Source organism: Sciurus vulgaris (assembly GCF_902686455.1).
Source record: "Sciurus vulgaris genome assembly, chromosome: 2".
In the NCBI taxonomy this organism is placed as follows: domain Eukaryota; kingdom Metazoa; phylum Chordata; class Mammalia; order Rodentia; family Sciuridae; genus Sciurus; species Sciurus vulgaris.
In genome coordinates, this window is record NC_136462.1 from 106,732,430 (window position 1) to 106,750,986 (window position 18,557).

An 18,557-nucleotide genomic window follows, 5' to 3' on the forward strand; every position below is an offset into this window, starting at 1 on the left:
ATCAGTATAATTCACCACATTTGAAAGGAAGAAAAACCACAAAATGGTCTCATTAATTGTAGAAATAGCAACTGATAAATTTTAGCACACATTCAGGATGAGAATTTCTCAGCAAACAAGGAAGACAGGAATTTCCTCAGTCAGATAAAATACATCTACAGAACACAAACTTCTAATATCATAATGAAGGAAAAAGGATGGGAATAAGACAAAGATGTTCACCCTTGCCACTTCTCTTCAACACTGTATGAAATGTCCCAATTAGTCAAAGTCCAGTTTAGAAATGAAGGAGTAAAACTGCTTTTAGTTAGAGACAACATAATCATCTATGTTGAAAATCCTAAAAGATCTACTGAAAAACTACTAGAAATACTAGAACTACTAGAAATAATTAGTTTAAAACAAAGTCACAGGAATAAGACCAATATGACAAAAATATAATAAGTTTATGTACTAGCAACAAACAACAAAGATAAAAATTTAAAAAACAAACCCCACTTACAATAGCATTTTTTAAAAGTACTTAGAAATACATTTAACAAAAGATATACAATGTCTCTACACTGAAAACTATGCAACACTGTTGAAAAAAACTAAAGAAGATGTAAGAATCTGAAGATTCAATAGTATTAGGATGTCAGGGTGGAGGTAGGGCACAGTAATATAATGTGTGCTTAGCATTCATTGAAGCACTGGGTTCAATCCCCAATTTCAAAAAAAAAAAAAAAAATGTAAACTGTTCCCAAATTATCTATAGATTCAACAAAATCTCAAAAATTCCAGATTTTACTATAGAAATTAACAAGGTAGCTCAAACATTTACACAGAAATGCAAAGGACCTAAAGTAGCAAAACAATTCTGGAAAGGAGAAGACTTACACTATCTGATTTTTAAGACTTACTGTGCTAGTTACCAGTTCACTGCCTCTGGGATCCTAATCTATACTATACTGCCTTGCTGGAACCTGTAAACACTCCTCCTTTGTCAGCTATGGTAATAAGGTTCTCAGTAGAAGGCTCTCAAGTAGCAAAGTACCTTTCTTGCTGGTTCCATGGTACTTTCTTTCTTGGCACACACCTGGAATACCCTCGACAAAATTTATTACTAGTTTGACTGGGGGGGGGTCCTGTCGGTCAATATTGGCCTGCTATCCATGGACCAGCACGGATTCAAACAAGTTTCTCTGACAGGCTGCCATATCCTTGCCATTAATAGCTGAATCCCAACTTTGAGGAAAAGGGACCCAACCTCTTAATCTCCCTCAGCTCCAGTTTGTTTTTTTCTTTCTTTCATCCCTTTTTAGTAATTAATTTTTAAAAACATAATAATTCTTTATATTAAATTTTATTCTTCAAAATACTATATTTGTTTCTGACTCCTGGACCCTATTGGGTATATTTAGCTTCAGTAATCAAAACAGTGACATAAAAATATGCATAGATCAACCAAATCAAAGACTTAACAACAGTCCAGAAACAGACCTCATCATAGAAATCAAGGTAATTCAATGGAGAATGGATAGGCTTTTCAAAGAGTGCTAGAAGATCTGATCTCCATTTGAAAAATATTAGATGATCCTTCTATCAGACAGAAAAGTTAAAATGAATTACATCACAGACTTACATGTAAAAACTATAACTAAAACTAGGAGGAAAAGGTCATAGCCTGAAAAATCATAGTATCTTAACACACAAAGGCAAAAATCGTAAAAATCTTTTCATAAAGATTTTCATAAAATGGACAATAAAAATTCAAAACGTCTGCTCCTTGAGAGGTAATAAGAAAAAGAAAAGACAAGCTATAGTCTGGGAGACTAAACATTTACAATACATACATCCGACTGCAATAAAAACATAGAACTAATGTGTACACAAACAATTGGACACCAATGTCCATAGCAGCTTTACTCTCAATAGCCAAAATCTGCAAATAACCTAAATGTCTAACAGCAAGTAAAGAGACTGTGGCTTACTCATAGAATGGCAAACTACTTAGCATTAAAAAATTCAAACTTTTGAAAATATGCACTTTTGTGAAGGCACAAAAGAAAACACAAAAACCTATCTGTGGTGACAGAAAGCAGGTCAATTGTTGTGTAGGGTGGCGAGAAACTAAGAGTCAATGATAGAGAACTTTTTGGTATGATGGAAACATTCTATATATTGATTTGAATGATAGTTTCATAAGTCAAACTTACCTCAAACTATATACTTAATATGAATATACATTACTTCATGTAAATATAGCTCAGTACGGTATATTTACTAGCTTCCAAAAGTGTGGCCCTTTTTGAAAATTGTCTATTTTCTCTTGTCCTTAAATTTCATGTCAATCTTAGCACTCTTTTATTTTAGGCATCTACTCACTTACCAAAAACTATCACCAAAAAAACTCCTAGGACTTTTCAGGTGCCCAAGGACTGTCATGGAGAAATACATTCTTAGAGCCTTACTGTTCCACCTACTGAAAGAAATCATCAACAAAACCAAACATGTCTAAGTGGGAATTCTATAAACAAAGGTTAAAACAGACTGTCGTGAATGAACAGGAATACTGTCTGAATTCTTGCTGCACCCAGGTGTCTTCAAATGATAAACAAGAAATTCTTGACCACATATAAGTACATGTACTGTATAAAGGACCATAGTATTTTTTAAAAATCATTGATTTATTATCACATATATACACTTTTCTTTCAATTTACTAGAGGTAGTTCTACCTCTAAAAAGATCCTCTAAAAGAGCATCTTTATTAAATAGATTAAACATCCAGGGACTTATATTATTAGGAATTTATTTTTCAGTCAAGTTGCTGTACCAGAAAAACATTGTAAGCCAGGGTATTCCATATGGAAAAAAATAAATAAATAAAAGCTTCAGGAAGATATTTAAGTTCAATTTCAGTATAAGAAGTATATGAAAAACTCCCACCCCCAAAAATAATCTCCCACCCCAAAAACTAATTCTACATCACTTCAATATCTCAGCACAAGTTAGATAAATACCCTCAAAGGATTACAGAATTTAAGAACACTTAAAGTGGGCTCCTTAGACCTTCATATTGATTTCATAAGAAAATCATCTCATACATACAAAATATATTCCCACTGTTGATTTAAATTAGATTAAAACCACATATAGGGCTGGCGTTGTGGCCCAGTGGCAGAGCACTTGCCTAGCATGTGTGAGATACTGGGTTCAAGTCCCAGCACCACATATAAATGAATGAATAAAATAAAGGTCTCTCAACATCTAAAAAAGTATTTTAAAAAAAGAACCACATATAAAACAAGCTTTCAATTATCCATGCAGAGTCAAGCTGTAGTACAGATAATAAAACAATTAAATTTAGAATATATCCCAAAATTCACAGCTTTTATTAATATAAAAATTAATTTGCACCAACAGAAGAAGGAATAAGGGAGAGCCTGGAAGGTTGGCAAATGACAGAAATAATCCAGAAAATTAAGTGTGTCACTATCTGTAAAATAAACTACAAATGAATTATCAGGAGTTGGACATAATTTAACTAAGCCACAGGATTCCAATTTTCTGATTTTAATTCTTTCACCATCTGTGTGATAGTTCAAATCCTTATGCTATTTTATATTTTATAAAGTACAAATCCTTTACAGTATTCCTGTTGAATAATATAAAATAATAATAAAAAGTAACTGAAAAACCACATACTACCTTCTTAATTTTTCAACAAGCTCTCAATAAAAAAGTATTGCAAAACAACCTGATTTTTGTTTAACACTCAGGTCAAGGGTCAGAAAAACTACAGTGAATACTATTGTATAAAAATCATTATATTACAGAAAAACAATCTGGTGGCTCCTCAAAAAGTTAGAACAAAAATTGCCATGATCCAGCAATTCTACTTTGAAGTAATACCCAAACAAATTGAAAGCAGGGATTCAGATACACCAGTGTTCACAGCAACATCACTCATAACAGCCAAAAGATGGGAAAAAAAACAATGTCCATTAAAAGATACATTAAAATGTATATATGAGTGATACATGCACATATTATTATTCAGTCTTAAATAGTAATGAAATTCTGCAACGTGCTACAACATGGAGGAGGAGCCTTATAAAATCTGACATAAGTTAGTGAAATAAGCCAAAACATTTTGGCAAATGAAATTAAATCATAAATATTCTGATGCCACTTATATGTGGTACCTAGAATAGACAAATTCGAGACAAAAAGAACAGGTGGAGTAGGTAGGGTGGTATATGTTTGTAGTCCCAACTACCCAGGAGGTTGAGAAGGGAGGATTGCTTGGAGCCCAGGACAGCCTAGGAAACAAAGCAAAACACCATAAAACAAACACACACACACACACACACACACACACACACACACACACACAGAATGGTTGGTTGCTAGGGGCTCAAGGAAAAGGAAAATAGGAATTTGCTATTTAACAGGTATATGATTTCTGTTTAGGACAATGAAAAAACTTTGGAAATAAGGCAATGGTTATACAACAATGAATACACAAAATGTCACTGAATTAACTGTACACTTCAAATTGGTTAAAATGGTAAATTTTATGCTATTTTGCTACAGTGAAATTTTTTTTTAATGTTTAAAAAATCATTATATTCTGAAAGTTGGTCACCTTTTTATTTAAATGGAGTGGGGTAGGGGTCCTCACTAATTTGCCCAGGCTGGCCCCAAATTTGTGATCTTCCTGCGTCAGCCTCTTGAATCACTGGGATTGCAGGAAAGCATCACTGTGCCCACACATGGTTGGTCACAATTCTTAATGGTAAAAGACTTGAGAGATTTGGTTGAGATAATGGTATTCTAAAGATGGTGAGAGTATAACATTCTTCTGACATTTATCTAGAACTTTACAGTTTTTCAGAACACTTTTACATATGCTACTTCATCTATCCTCACATTCTCAGTGCAAAGGAGGCATGATGCATATTTTTATCAAAGAGTCTGACTCAAGGTCATGAGGTTAGAATCAGCACTAAAACGCTGGTATTTGGTTGCTGCATATTACTCTTTCTACTGTACTAAAAATGCTTCTCAAACATACAATGAAAAAAAGGTCAAGCTAAGACATGCTGAATATTGCAGTAGTCTTAATATGATCATACTCCACCAAGCAGTCACCTTTTAATCTAAACAAATGCATATAGGATACAGAAATGAAAATAACATATAAACTCCTTTGACTTTCACTGAAAATTGTGCATTGCAACACCATAAGAAATTCTGATTATTAATGCTGAAGTCACTTTCAAACATTATAACTAAACTGTCCTCTTTCACAAAGTTTCTTTCTACAAATTTGGTTCTTTTTATTGTTATTATAACATATGACACTACCATTAAAGATAAACATAATTCCTTCAAGGAGGTGGATGACTCACATAAAAAACATTATTAGTGCATAAGGCCCTGGGTTCAGTCCCCAGCACCAAGAAAAAAGTACTTTATTAGTAACTGGGAATGTTTTCCTAACCTCACATGTATTTATTTACTTATTTATGGTATTTTTGGTACTGGGATTAAACCCAGGTATACTTTAACCACATCTCTAACCCTTCTTATTTTTTATTTTGAGACAGTGTCTCGCTAAGTTGCTGAGGCTGGCCTCAAACTTACAATCCTCCTGCCTCAGTCTCCCAAGTCACTAGGATTATAGGTGTTTGTCACCATGCTCAGTTACTCTCACATTTAGTTGCTGTTGTGGATTTTATGGATCAATAGTATTTTGTCTCTCATCTTGATTATAGTAGTTCTATTATAATTTTGTTGGCTTTCCTCAGTGACATTTAAGTAAAGAATAAGGGAAAGTTATTAAAGGGCAAAATTAGTTAAAAAAACAACAGCAATCTAAAAAAATACCAAAGTGATGCTGATTTGCCAGTCCCAGTACTCTGAATATGCAATTGCACCATGTAGTAATAATAGCCGGCTTTCCTTTCTCAAAACTTTAGGTAAGTATTCTATATTCAAACCAGACAAGTAACAGAGGTAGTAGAACACTTTGGTGTACAGGAACAAAAAAAAAAAAAAGTTAGCATATTATTCCTTAAGTTCTCTGGAGCATCGTGTACCTTCTATATCTTTATACAAAGAGGTACCTTTCTCAGCTGGGCAGGTTGGCACACACCTTTAATCATGGCTACTCGGGAGGCTGAAGCAGGAGCACAGCAAGTTCAGGGCTAGCCTTGACAACTTAGGAAGACCCTATCTCAAAATAAGACCTAAAAAGCTGGGGGGTATAGTGGTATATATATTTGGTGGTATAGTGTCCCTGTGTTCAATCCCCAGTACTACAAAAGAGAGAGAAACAGAAAGAGAAAGGTACTTTTTTTTTTTTTTTAAGTTAGAACGCATCGAATATAGAGTAAAAAGCAGTTGTATTTTCCCATGAGACTATTCTTTCAGCTAAAGACAGTGTGGCTCTGATTCTCAGAAGAAAACGGCAGCAGATAAAGGGTGCATACTGTGCTGAAAACATGACAGAATGAGAAGCCTCAACTAATGAAGTACCTTGGGAACGAAGAGGGAGTTTAAGAATAAACTTTGTTTTAAGTTTTACTGGAGTAATCTAAGAGTCCCAGATACCCGGGCTATCTTGATAAATAGAGATCTATCTTATCTAAATAAAACAGGCTTATGGTAGGACTGCATTAGTGACTAGTAGGAATAACTGCTTAACTAAGGCATCCCATAGATGTCTCCAGCTAGTCATTTGCTCTAAGACTTCTTAACCTTCTTAATAAAGATGCTTGAAAGAGTCTCTTCATTCAAATTTTTTTCTTTTACTTTTTTTTCCCCTCCAGTACTGAAATGGAACCCAGGGCCTAACATATGCTATGCAAGAGGTCTACTATGGAACTACATCCCCATTTTGAAACAGGGTCTCATTAAAATTGCCCAGGCTGGCCTCAAACTCATGATCCTCCAGCTCAGTTCCCAAGTAGCTAGTAGTATAAGTATGTGCTACCACACCTGGTCCAAATCCTTTTTTAAGACGTTGCCAATATTAACACTAAATATTATTATGAGTCAATTATCAAATTTACCTACACTAGCACATTTTTTGAAACAGAGAAGTCTTTTTTTCAAATCCTCCTACAGAAATCCATCATGGGGGATGGAGAGAGACTCATGTGCATCCTGCTAAGCCACACCTGAGGGCATTCTCCACAGAAATTCTAGGGCTCTATAGTTTGAAAACTATAGATCCAAGCTAAGCTGATAGCCCTGAGGCAAATAAATTACCTCAAATAAGCAGAAATACATAAACAAGAACATACAAAAATTACCAAAGAAGATAATAAAAGTGAAACTAAAACTTCAGCTAAAATTAATAACTTTATCCTATGTAAGAAGACAAACAGAATAGCGTTAGTCATTCTCATATAAAGGAAAGCCCACAGCAAAAATATGAAATGAAAGCATAATTATAGAATACAAAATTGAATGTATTATATACATGACTGAAGATTAAATTTATCTATTGAAGAGGAAAAAATGGTCTACATTGGGTATCCGAATAATTTCTTTACCCTTATACCTGACTACAATATATCCAAGTCTGGACTATTCTCTGTAATTAGATCTAGTAAGAGCAAATAGAATTAAAGAAATTCAAAGAATAAGTCACATGCATTAAGATAACAGGAGGAATTTTAGGCACAATAGTGCACACCTGTAATCCCAGTGATTCTGGAGGCTGAGGAAAGAGGACCACAAATTTGAGGACAGCCTGTCTAAAAATAAAAAATAAAAAAGAGCTGGAGACAGAAATGTAGCTCAGTGATAAAGTACCCTGGGTTCAATCCCCAGTACCAAAAAAAAGATATTAGGTCTGTTCAGCAGTATGGAAACAAGAAGTAGCAAATTACCACTCACCTCCCTGAAACATTCTTTTCCTTGGCCTCTACAAAATCATGCTCTCAAATTTTCTTTTATTTTTCTTACCACTCTTTAGTCTCTGCATCCTCTCCACCAATAAATCCCTCAACTAGAATGCTGGCATTTAGTGGAGCTTTCTCCTAGGCCCTCTTCATAAATTTCATGTAACATATGCAAAAATTAAACTTAAGACCTCTCATGTTTATAGCCATTCCAGTAGCTATAACTAATTATACCTGAACATTCTTAAATGTAATTGTGTCAAATGAATATATTTAGTTTATTGGTCTTATTATAATATTCTTGTTGAACTTACATCAAGTCCAAAAACTAAAAGAAGCTTGATAGTACTGTAATATTTTTTAACTGATGCCTTATTTCAGAAAACGGACTCAGTAGCTACCTATTTGTTCAAACCAGAAAACAGTCTAAACGCCTCTTTATACCTTAGTATAAACAAGTCCTATTAATTCTACCCTCAAAATATCTCTCAAGGGGCTGGGATTGTGGCTTTGTGGTAGAGCGCTTGCGTAGATGTGTGAGGCACTGGGTTAGGGTCTCAGCACCACATACAAATAAATAAATAAGGATTCATCAACAACTAATAAAAATATTTTTTTAAATCTCTCAAATCTATTCACTCTGTCATAATCTCTAGCATCATCTTAATCCAAACCACAGCCTCCCATGAGGACTAGTGCAACAGCCTCCAGACCTGCTTCAACCATCTAGTCTTATTAATTTTATTTTTTTCTTTTTGATACTGGGGATTGAACTCAGGGGTACTTTTACCACTGAGCTACATCCTCAGCCCTTTTTATTTTGAGACGGGGGTCTCACTAAATTGTGTAGGGCCTGATTAAATTGCTGAGGCTGGTCTCAAACTTGTGATCCTTCTGCCTCAGCCTCTCAAACTGCTGGGATTACAGGTATGTATCACCACACTGGCTAGTCTTTTTACCTTCTTAAAGTATTCTTCATTCTCATCCAGAGTAGACTTTTTAAGCCTCTTAAAGTTATCATTAAAAATCGTTCATGGCTAAATCACCATGACTGACTAATACTTTCAAAGATCTGGGTTCATGTATACATCTCAAGTCTCAACTGAAATACTCTCCCTCATATTTTAAACACCAGTCATACTGAAATTTCTTTAATTCCAAGAACAAGTCATGTTTCATCTCAGTATCTTTGTCCAAAGGACATTTCCTCCCCTTTTTTTGGTCTAAAACACCTTATCTAGTCATCCTTCTGGTGTCAGTTAAATGGCATTTCGTTCTTAATAGTTATCACAGCTGTCATTCCTAAACCAATACTTATCTGTCTATCCCATGAGCCCATATACTCCACATAGCAAGGACTGGTCTTGTTTGGCTACTCTATTCTTAATGACTACTTAGTGCCTGAAATATAACAAATGTTTAATAAAAACATAAAACAACAAATGGGTTGAAATAAAACATGCAAGTTGACTCAGTAAATTATGGCATATTAAAACTACAGAAATATCTCTTATAGCTCAAACCTAAAATTAACAGAAATATATAATGTGTTTGTTCGTTCAATCCAGAGATCAAGATTTGTTTAACTTAATTTGTGGTTGAAAGCTTCTTAAAAATAATAATCTGACAACAAATCCTGTTACACAATACAACTACTGGTCCCACACCATTATTACTAAAAATCTTGATTTGTTGGTTCAGTACAGAATGTCTGGAAATCTATGTCTTCAGATTTCAGAGATGCACACAAAATACAAGTATCAAAAATACTTTTCAACCAGTGGAAATAGAAAAGTAATCAGTATTCAGTAATGATTTCAAAAGGAAACTATACCTGATTACTAAAGAAATTTAAACTTATTACTTAGTGTAAGAATATCTACTACTATACAAGGTTTCACTGATGCTTAATAAAACAACCCAAACAAGCATAATGTAATAAAAACAATAAACAAATTCATTCAACACAGGTTCTATAAAGGATGTTCAAGTGTAAGGAAACAGGATAAACATTTAAAGAAATTTTAGATAAAATCCTTACTATATTAAGAAGTAGCAAAACAACCTGACATGGGACTTAATCACTTAAAGAACAGGAAAAAAATCAAACTTAGCCATAAACTTGGATTAAATCACAGCTAGAGTACTTATTTCACAAGACTCAATTGCAAGGGCAACGTTTCAGTATGAAATATAACTTACAATTAAGGAAAATAACAGATAGGCTTCTCTACTACACATATGCCTAATTTTTGACATTCACTATCCAGGCCAACAACCTCAGAAACTTAAGTTACTAGCAATACCAATAACCAAGCAATTGATTCAAGCCTGTTTGAGATTATTTTATAGAGGAAAGGATTTATCCAAAGAATTAAAAACAGCCAGAAAAACACTTTTATACTCTTTTCTTCAATTCCCTTTTCAAAGCAGGAAGAAGAAAATGCAGTTGAATAAAAAAAAATTCATTCCCAGGCAATCCCTGGTTAGTGCTTTCAAAACATGTAAGAGAAAAATATTTCATGTTAAAATCATATCTATGAAGCTAAACTCAAAGCAATGATCAGTTCCCAGGAACCTATAGTCATATAAAATTCATATAACCTTTAAGTCACACAAAATTTACATGCTTTAAGTCATACAAAATTTACATGAACTCAACAACTCTGGCTTTTTATGTTTCAGAAATTCAAGCAAAGAGCATTCCTTCAGATTTCTTTAAAAACATATTTACTAGAATTTTAATTTCTATATAGAGGAAACAATAAAGAACAAAATATACTATATCCTAAAATATCCACTACTGAGACATCACTGTGAAGTGTACTTAAACAACATTGGCTATATAGTACCTGACACAAACTAAGTACAAAAGAAATACCGTTTTTCCCTTTGGGAATTTTTACTGATATTTGCTCAAATTTTGCTGGGATAAATTTAACTGAACAAGTCAGTGTTTTCCTGCTTTTGTTTTTCCACACCCACAACAATAGCATTTATACACAATTCGAATTTATTCTCTACCCCCTTTTTAAAAAAGCAGGCATCCAATTATGCTTTCTGGATTCTTACATATGGTCCTTTGAATGTGTTGGCTTGTCTAAAGAGGTCAAAGTTTCTGCTACCTAATTCATGATAGGACAGAGGTAAAGACCAAGATACCTCCAAACTAACTCAAAGAAATATTGTCATATTATGTAGAACCAAGACTATATTACAGAATTATATATTATAATTATATTATATTATAAACAATATTAAACCTGGATTTTACAAAAATCACACTAGCAAAATTCCTAAAGCAGTTATAGTTCACTGGTATCATGGCAAGGCTAAAATACATGATAGTCAAGTCAGGAATACTTGATAGTTAAGCCAGGAATATATGATAATTTAGGCAGAATACAACATGTATTTAAGAAGACTAAAGAATACTAGTATTTAAGAAGACTAAAGGAAATATGGCCCCTACTAACATGTTCATATACACTTTCTGCATGAATTCAAGGATTAAGAGAAAACAAATGTTCTGAAACTATTATTAAAATTCTGTCTGTTCATAATATGATAAATCTGCCTACTACTTAGCAATTAAGAACAACTGCTATGGAGTTGGGGCGTTGTAGTTCAGAGGTAGAATGACTGCCTAGCATGCATGAGACCCCAGATTCAATTCCCAGAATTGTGGGCAGGGAGCAATAAAGAAAACCAACTGCTGCAGAGGATGAGATATTACAGAGCGTACAATATGTCAGTAGAAAACCTATCTCACTATCCACCAAATTAAATATGCCATGAGCAATGGATGGTTTATTTTTATTTTTGATTAAATTCTATGATTAGGCCAATCCTAAACAAAAATACTGGTTATATACTTCCCCTGTCAGCAATTTATGCTTATAACTCTTATTCCTTCTTCCTTCCCTCCTTCTTACTTCCCTCAGTATAATTTAAATGATTATCATCCATGTAAAAAAAAGTGAATAAAACTCAGGTTCTATATTTCAAGTTCATAAGGAACAAGGGACATAGGCTTATAAACAGTTATCATAAAATGTGATAAATACTATAACTTACATACAACACAACATTGCAGTGAGCAATCCCATTTATCAGAGCTCACCCAAATGAAGCCATTCCAGAAATCTAGAAAATTGATTCTTTGTTTCTAAGCATAGGTAAGAGATCTATTTTATCCTAGTACCTATTTTCAAAATATTTTGTTTTAAAACACCTCTTTCCTCAACAACTGTAGCACTAGCTCAAATAGAACTTTAATTTTCAAGCAACTTTATAACTTTATTTCAAGAGCAATAGCTTTTCATGGAATTCTTAAGATTCTGGGTTTGGAAGAATCTAAACATTTATTCAGTAACTGTAAACCTGCAATGTAATATATACTATGTTATTTAGGAAATTTAAAAGCAAAGTTGAAAGAAGTCTGTTGGTTCATGTGCTTAGAAATAAAATAAGCACAAAGAATTACTTTAGTACTGGAACATACACAGAGTCTGGGCTAGAACTCAAATATAAGTCATAATTATCTGTCTCAACAGAACCCTTTTCAAGTATATTTGTCTTTGTATATTTAAGTTAACTGCACAATATGTAACGTATTCTGTAATTGATTAAGTTGATTATTTGATTCTGGAGTAGTCCTCCTATGTGAACAGGAGAAACAGACTCTTCTTTATATTTTAAAAGGATGAAAAATAGATAACAAGTCTAGCCACAGTACATAAGATACAACATATTTTATAGGACAGGCTACAGCAGCTCACAAGTCTTCCCTACACTACATTCATAAGAAATACGAATATAAATACAAAAAAATTTAAAATACAATGCAAATTATCGTTTTCCAAATAAGTAATTATTTGCATACAGACACAAATCCTATTAGGAGGAAATATGGTGTACCAAACTGGTATTTATTGTATCTACAGTGGAGGAAGAGAGACCTCATAAGGAAATCAAACACACTAATCCAATCATTTTGTAGGCCTATTTCAAGGAAAGGGAAAAGTTAAACAATCAAACCAACATATTTTTAACTATGAAAATTACAAAAAACAACTTTTAGGGCCAAATCCTGTGAGTGTGAATATTCAAATATACCAGTTGAAAAAACAAAATATCTGAAATTGGATCAATTATAGAAAATGTAATATGTTTATAGAGTTAATTAAACAGATTTCTGTTAAAAGTACCCTAAGATGATCAATGCACATGAGGCTAATTGACATAAGATTTTCTAGTTCCAGGCCCTTTGTTTAGAGCCTCAATCAGAAATTCTTCCTTGTCGCTGGCTCTTTGTGGTACCAAATCCGTGGATATTTGCACGGGTCTTATGGGTGGTGGAGTGGAAACTGAGCCACTTCTATCTCTGGGCTGCTTCCTTGCTTGCTTGTTTATAGAGGATAGAGGAAATGAGGCTTACTTGCTTTGAGAGGAGAGAGAGAGAGAGAGAGAGAGAGAGAGAGAGAGAGACTTTGCTTTCAGAGATATCTATGTCTTCTTAGTTTTCTGCTGCTTCTTAACTGGTGCGTCCTGCATCCTGTGAACTAAGGGTGGGTCTACCTAAGGTGCTTTAGTGATGCGTCTCAGTTCTCTGCTCTGCGATCTGCCTTCCACCGCTTTCTGCTAGCTGCTGTTGTGCTATCTTTTCTTTCTTCTTGCCGCTTCTTTCTGCTAGCTGCTGCTCTGCTTTTCTTTCTTTCTGCTAGGTGCTGCTCCGCTGTCTTTTCTTTCTTCTTGCCCTATTCCTGCTAGCTGCTGTGTGTGTTGCGCTGTCTCGATCTGCCTACGCTTATATAACCTCCAGGAGGCGGAGAGCAGGGCCACGCCTCTTATGCAAAGATTAGGCCAGACGCTAGATGTCCGAGCAGGCACAATTAGGAGTACTTGAGAACACACGCGCATACACTGTGTGCCTGGATGATACATCACCTGAGTGTGCTTATGTCAATTAACCTCCTCGCTGCCGATGTGATCAGGCGCCGTTCTGGCACGGTCAACATGGCACAGCCCCTAACACTTCCTCCTTTAAATATCTATTTTTCTCTTATCCAATGACTTGTGCACATTTACTGTTCCTATCAGATCTATGTTTGATTTATCTTTCCATCATCCCCAGGTAGACTAAGTAATTTTTAACTAGCAGTCAAATGTTTTGGATACTTACTCTTATCATCTCTCTCATTTGTTTACACACACACAAAGAAGCTAGAGATCTGGTTTTGTCATATAATATGCAATATGTGATAAAACTAATAAAAATCTAAAGATGTAATAGGAATGTGGTATCAAAATCACGGGCAACTAGAATCTCCTTTTAATAATCAGACCACATCGGAGTATAATATTAAGTATATTTTAAGAGATCACTAAAAACTTATGAAGGCTAATAATTGCTCATTATTTCATAGTACTAATAAAGAACGGGTCATTTTTAAGTATCTGAACTGAAGAATCATAAAATTTTACATGAATTGCTATTGTAATATGGAAAATATGTTAAATTAAATAATAAACTTACTCTCACAGGCAAAATACTTTTTTATATATTATAAAAATAATTTATAAGTTTTATAGCATTTCTAATTATCTGACTTTTTAATCCATTAAAATCTTTTCTGCTGGGTATGGTGGTGCACACTTGTAATCCCAATAACTTAGGAGGTTGAGGCAGGAGGATTGTGAGTTCAGGGTCAGTCTCAACAACTTAGTAAGACCATTTCTCAAAATAAAATAAAATAAAATAAAATAAAATGGAAAAAGAAAAGAAAAAAGAAAAAGAAAAACAGGATGGGGAGCACTGGGAATGGAGTTCAAAGGTTCAGTTCCCAATACTGAAAAATAAAAACAATTTAAAAAGAAAAGAAAATCTTTCCTAAGCACCTGTATACTATATATGCAATATAATGGACAATAATAAATGGTAACCAGGGTGCTTGCACATGAGAAACAAAAAACACAGCTGTAGAAAAATAAAGAGTACACACATGAAAATGAAGAGAACACAAATCAAATACCAATGGCACATATAAGGAATTTTAAAGTTCAGAGGAAGGGGTAAAATGTGTAAGAGGCAGAAGTTGAATTGTATGTTAAAATATAATCAGGGATTTTAGGTAAATGCCACAGAGAAAAAATTGTACATATACAGCAAACACTCAGACCATTCTGGGTGAAAAAGACATTTGATGCTAGGAGATGGAATAAAGTTAATCTTAGAATAACATGCTCTGATTAATTTACAAAGAAACCTTAAAGGCAAATTAGGAACCTAGCTAATAATGGAAGCCTTTGGTTCAATAAGCTGCCATGAAATTGGAAGCATGTAGGGAAGAGTCATACTTGTAGTAGTATGTAGACTAGCTTTAATGATAGAATGGAAACTGAGAAACCTATTGGGAAGTGAATAACATAGGTCTCAATCCAGGTTATACCAGTATAAAAAGAATAGATTTGATAATTATTGCAGGCAAGAGAGGGCCCAACAAAGATATCAAAAGATTTCATATCTAAGTATGCCAACAGAGAGAAAGGGAGGGAAGGAAAAAAAAAAAAAAAAAAACAGGATTTTGAATATGCACTATGTAAGTTAAATTATTTAAATTCTCTGGGCCTTAGTTTCCTCAGATACAAAGAAATACTTACCTTTCTTGGTGTTGAGAAGATTAATAAGAAAATGCACATAAAGCATTAAGAACACAAAAGGCAGGGCTGGGGTTATGCTCAGGGGTAGAGTGCTTGCCTGGCATGTGTGAGGCACTGGGTTCAATTCTCAGCACCACATATAAATAAATGAATAAAATAAATGTCTACAACATCTTAAAAATATTTTTTTAAATAAAGAACACAAAAGGCACTCAATAATTTTTAGACCCTGGCTGTCCTTTATCTGTTAAGAATTCTGTTTCAGATTGAATCCAGTATAGCACGTAATAACAGGTGTTATTTTAGAACATAAAATTGAGTCAATGAGAAATCAAATGACTTATTCAACAGCATAGAGTTATCTTTTCTGTTGGCACAAGAAGATATATATACTGACCAGAAAACATAAAAGTGGTAGGAAACTGTGAATACAGAATCTTCTTTAAAGGCATATATCTTCTATAACATATATAAAATCTGATTCATAATTCAAAAACATTTAAAATTGGTTGTTTCCTTTAACGTATAAAAGGGCAATCCATTTGAAGACATTTTTTAATGTATATACCAAATTCCTATGGAGACTAAATTTCCATACGGGGACTTTTTCTTTGAGAAAAAGAAAAAAAGAGTATAAATTTCTTCTTTTAGACTGAACAAAGGAAAACTTCAAACACAGCAATAAATTTACTCACCTTCCATGGGCATGGAAATCTAGACGTAAAAACTGGTCCTCATGTGAGACTGCTCTTTTGGCACGCTGGTGTTTTTGGTGTAATGAATCCACATTGTAAGATAATCCTTCATAATGTCTAATGTATTTATTTAGAGGATTTCCATACTGACCTATACAAAATAGACAACAATTTGAATTAGCATCATCCTGAAGGCCCCTTCTAGTTCTAACATGATCACTAAAATATCTATGAATATGTATGAAACAACTGTCCCACTAATTCCAGTAATAATATTATGAATCTTCCACTAATATTACTCTACATTTTTAAAACTTACTAGAGTGTAATTTCAACCACACATAAGTTTGGGCATTAGATGTAGGCTTGTCTTAGATGTCCTATATTAAATGGAGGAAGTTCACTTTTATCAGACTTTGCAGATTAAACCTATAAGATGCTGATTTTGTCACCTACTCTTTCTATACCTATTTAGGATAATCTTAGTTTCTTTCCTTTTGTTAATAGCATGAATTAACTGATTTTTTAATGTTAAACCAACCTTGCATTCCTGAGATAAATGACACTTGGCCTTATTTTTTAATTCAATTTGTTACTTTTTTTTTTTTCTTTTTTTTTTTTTTTAGCGGTGCTGGGGATCAAACCCAGGGCCTTGTGCTTGCAAGACAAGCACTCTACCAAACTGAGCTATCTCCCCAGCCCAGTTTGTTACAATTTTGTTTAGAATTTTTATTTTCCATGTTCATGAGAGATACCAGTTTTTAGTTTTCATTTCTTGTATTATCTTTGCCAAGTTTTGTTATAAGGTTAAAAAAAAAGGGGTGCAAAGTATTCTTTCTTCTTCAGTTTTCTAAACAAATTTATGTAGAATTTGTATTATTTCATCCTTGAACATTTGTTAAAATTAACAAGTGAAGCCATCTTGGCCTGGAGTTTTCTTCGTGGATACATTTTTAACTACAATTTCAATTTCATAAGTAGATAAAAAGCTATTCAGGCCACCCATTTTCTCCTGAGTGGACTCTGGTAAGAATTTCTAAATTTTACCCACACTGTTGAATTTATGGAAATAAAGTTATTCATAATATTACTTTTTTATATCTTTTGGATCTATAGTGATGTTACCTTTCTCATTCCTGATATAAACTACCTTCTCTCTTCTGTTTCTGGAGCAGAATAGCTAGAAACGTATCAATTTTATGACCTTCTCAAACAATACCATTTAATTCCTTTGATTTTTCTTTTTTTTTTTTTTTTTGTATTTTGTTTTCACTTCAATCTTTATTATTCCTTCTGCTTATGGTGAATTTAATTTGCCCTTCTCCTTTTACTTTCATAAGGTAAGGCAGTCAATTCAAGACCTTTTTTCAAACATAGGTGTTTAGTGCTATAAATATGTGTTCTGTACATACTGCTTTAGCAGCGACTCAGGAATTCTATTATGCTACATTTCCATTTTCACTCTGTTCAGCATACTTTCTAAGTTCCCTTTTGATTTCCTGTTTGATCATGTGTTATTTATAAGTCTGTTGTTTAATTTCCAAATATTGAGAATTTTCACCTATAGTTCTGTCATTTACTTTTTTTAATTTTTTTTTTTTAGTTGTAGGTGGACACAATATCTTTATTTATTTATATGTGGTGTTGAGGATTGAATCCAGTGACTCACACAGGTTAGGCCAGCACTCTACCACTGAGCCACAACCCCAACCCTGTCATTAACTTTTAATGTAATTCCTCTATAGCCATAGAATATATGCACTTGAAAAGAATGTGAACTCTGCTGTTGTTGGGTGAGTATTATGGAAATGTCAATCTAGCTACTCTGACTGTTGGAGTAGTTTATAAATGTCCATCAGGTAAAGTTGGTCAACAGTATTTTTCTAGTTTTCTACATCCTTACTAATTTTCTACTTGTTCAGTTATTGGGAGAACTAAAATCTGTTTATGATTGTAACTTCATTTTTTCATGTAGTTGTTTCATATATTTTTGAAGTTCCGTTTATATACCTGTTTATTATGCCTTTTGAATTAATTCATACCTGTAGCATTGTGAAATGGCCTTCTTTATTCTTTTATAATATTTTAGGCTCTAAAATCTATCAACATTAACATAGTCATTTCATTTTTTTTCTTTTGACAAGCATAGTATATCTTTTTCCTATCCTTTTTTTTTTTTTTTTTTGGAGGCATGGGGGTAGCCTGGGGGTAACCAGGGATTGAACTCAGGGTCACTCAACCACTGAGCCACATCCCTATCCCTTTTTTTATTTTATTTAGAGAAAGGGTCTCACCAAAT

The 18,557-nt window shown here is 33.6% G+C and overlaps 1 protein-coding gene across 4 annotated transcripts in view; it reads right to left on the bottom strand.

Annotated features, from left to right (window-relative positions):
- The window catches only part of ADAM10 (ADAM metallopeptidase domain 10), a 141,294-nt gene that overhangs the window by 93,591 nt on the left and 29,146 nt on the right, over window positions 1-18,557 (bottom strand). For 3 of the 4 annotated variants that reach the window (XM_079125886.1, XM_079125885.1, XM_079125887.1), the window contains exon 2: window positions 16,259-16,409. In XM_079125886.1, the coding sequence (XP_078982012.1) occupies window positions 16,259-16,409 (151 nt within the window). Of the gene's footprint in view, window positions 1-16,258; window positions 16,410-18,557 lie in introns of those variants that run through there. The other variant, XM_079125888.1, reaches the window with a different exon arrangement.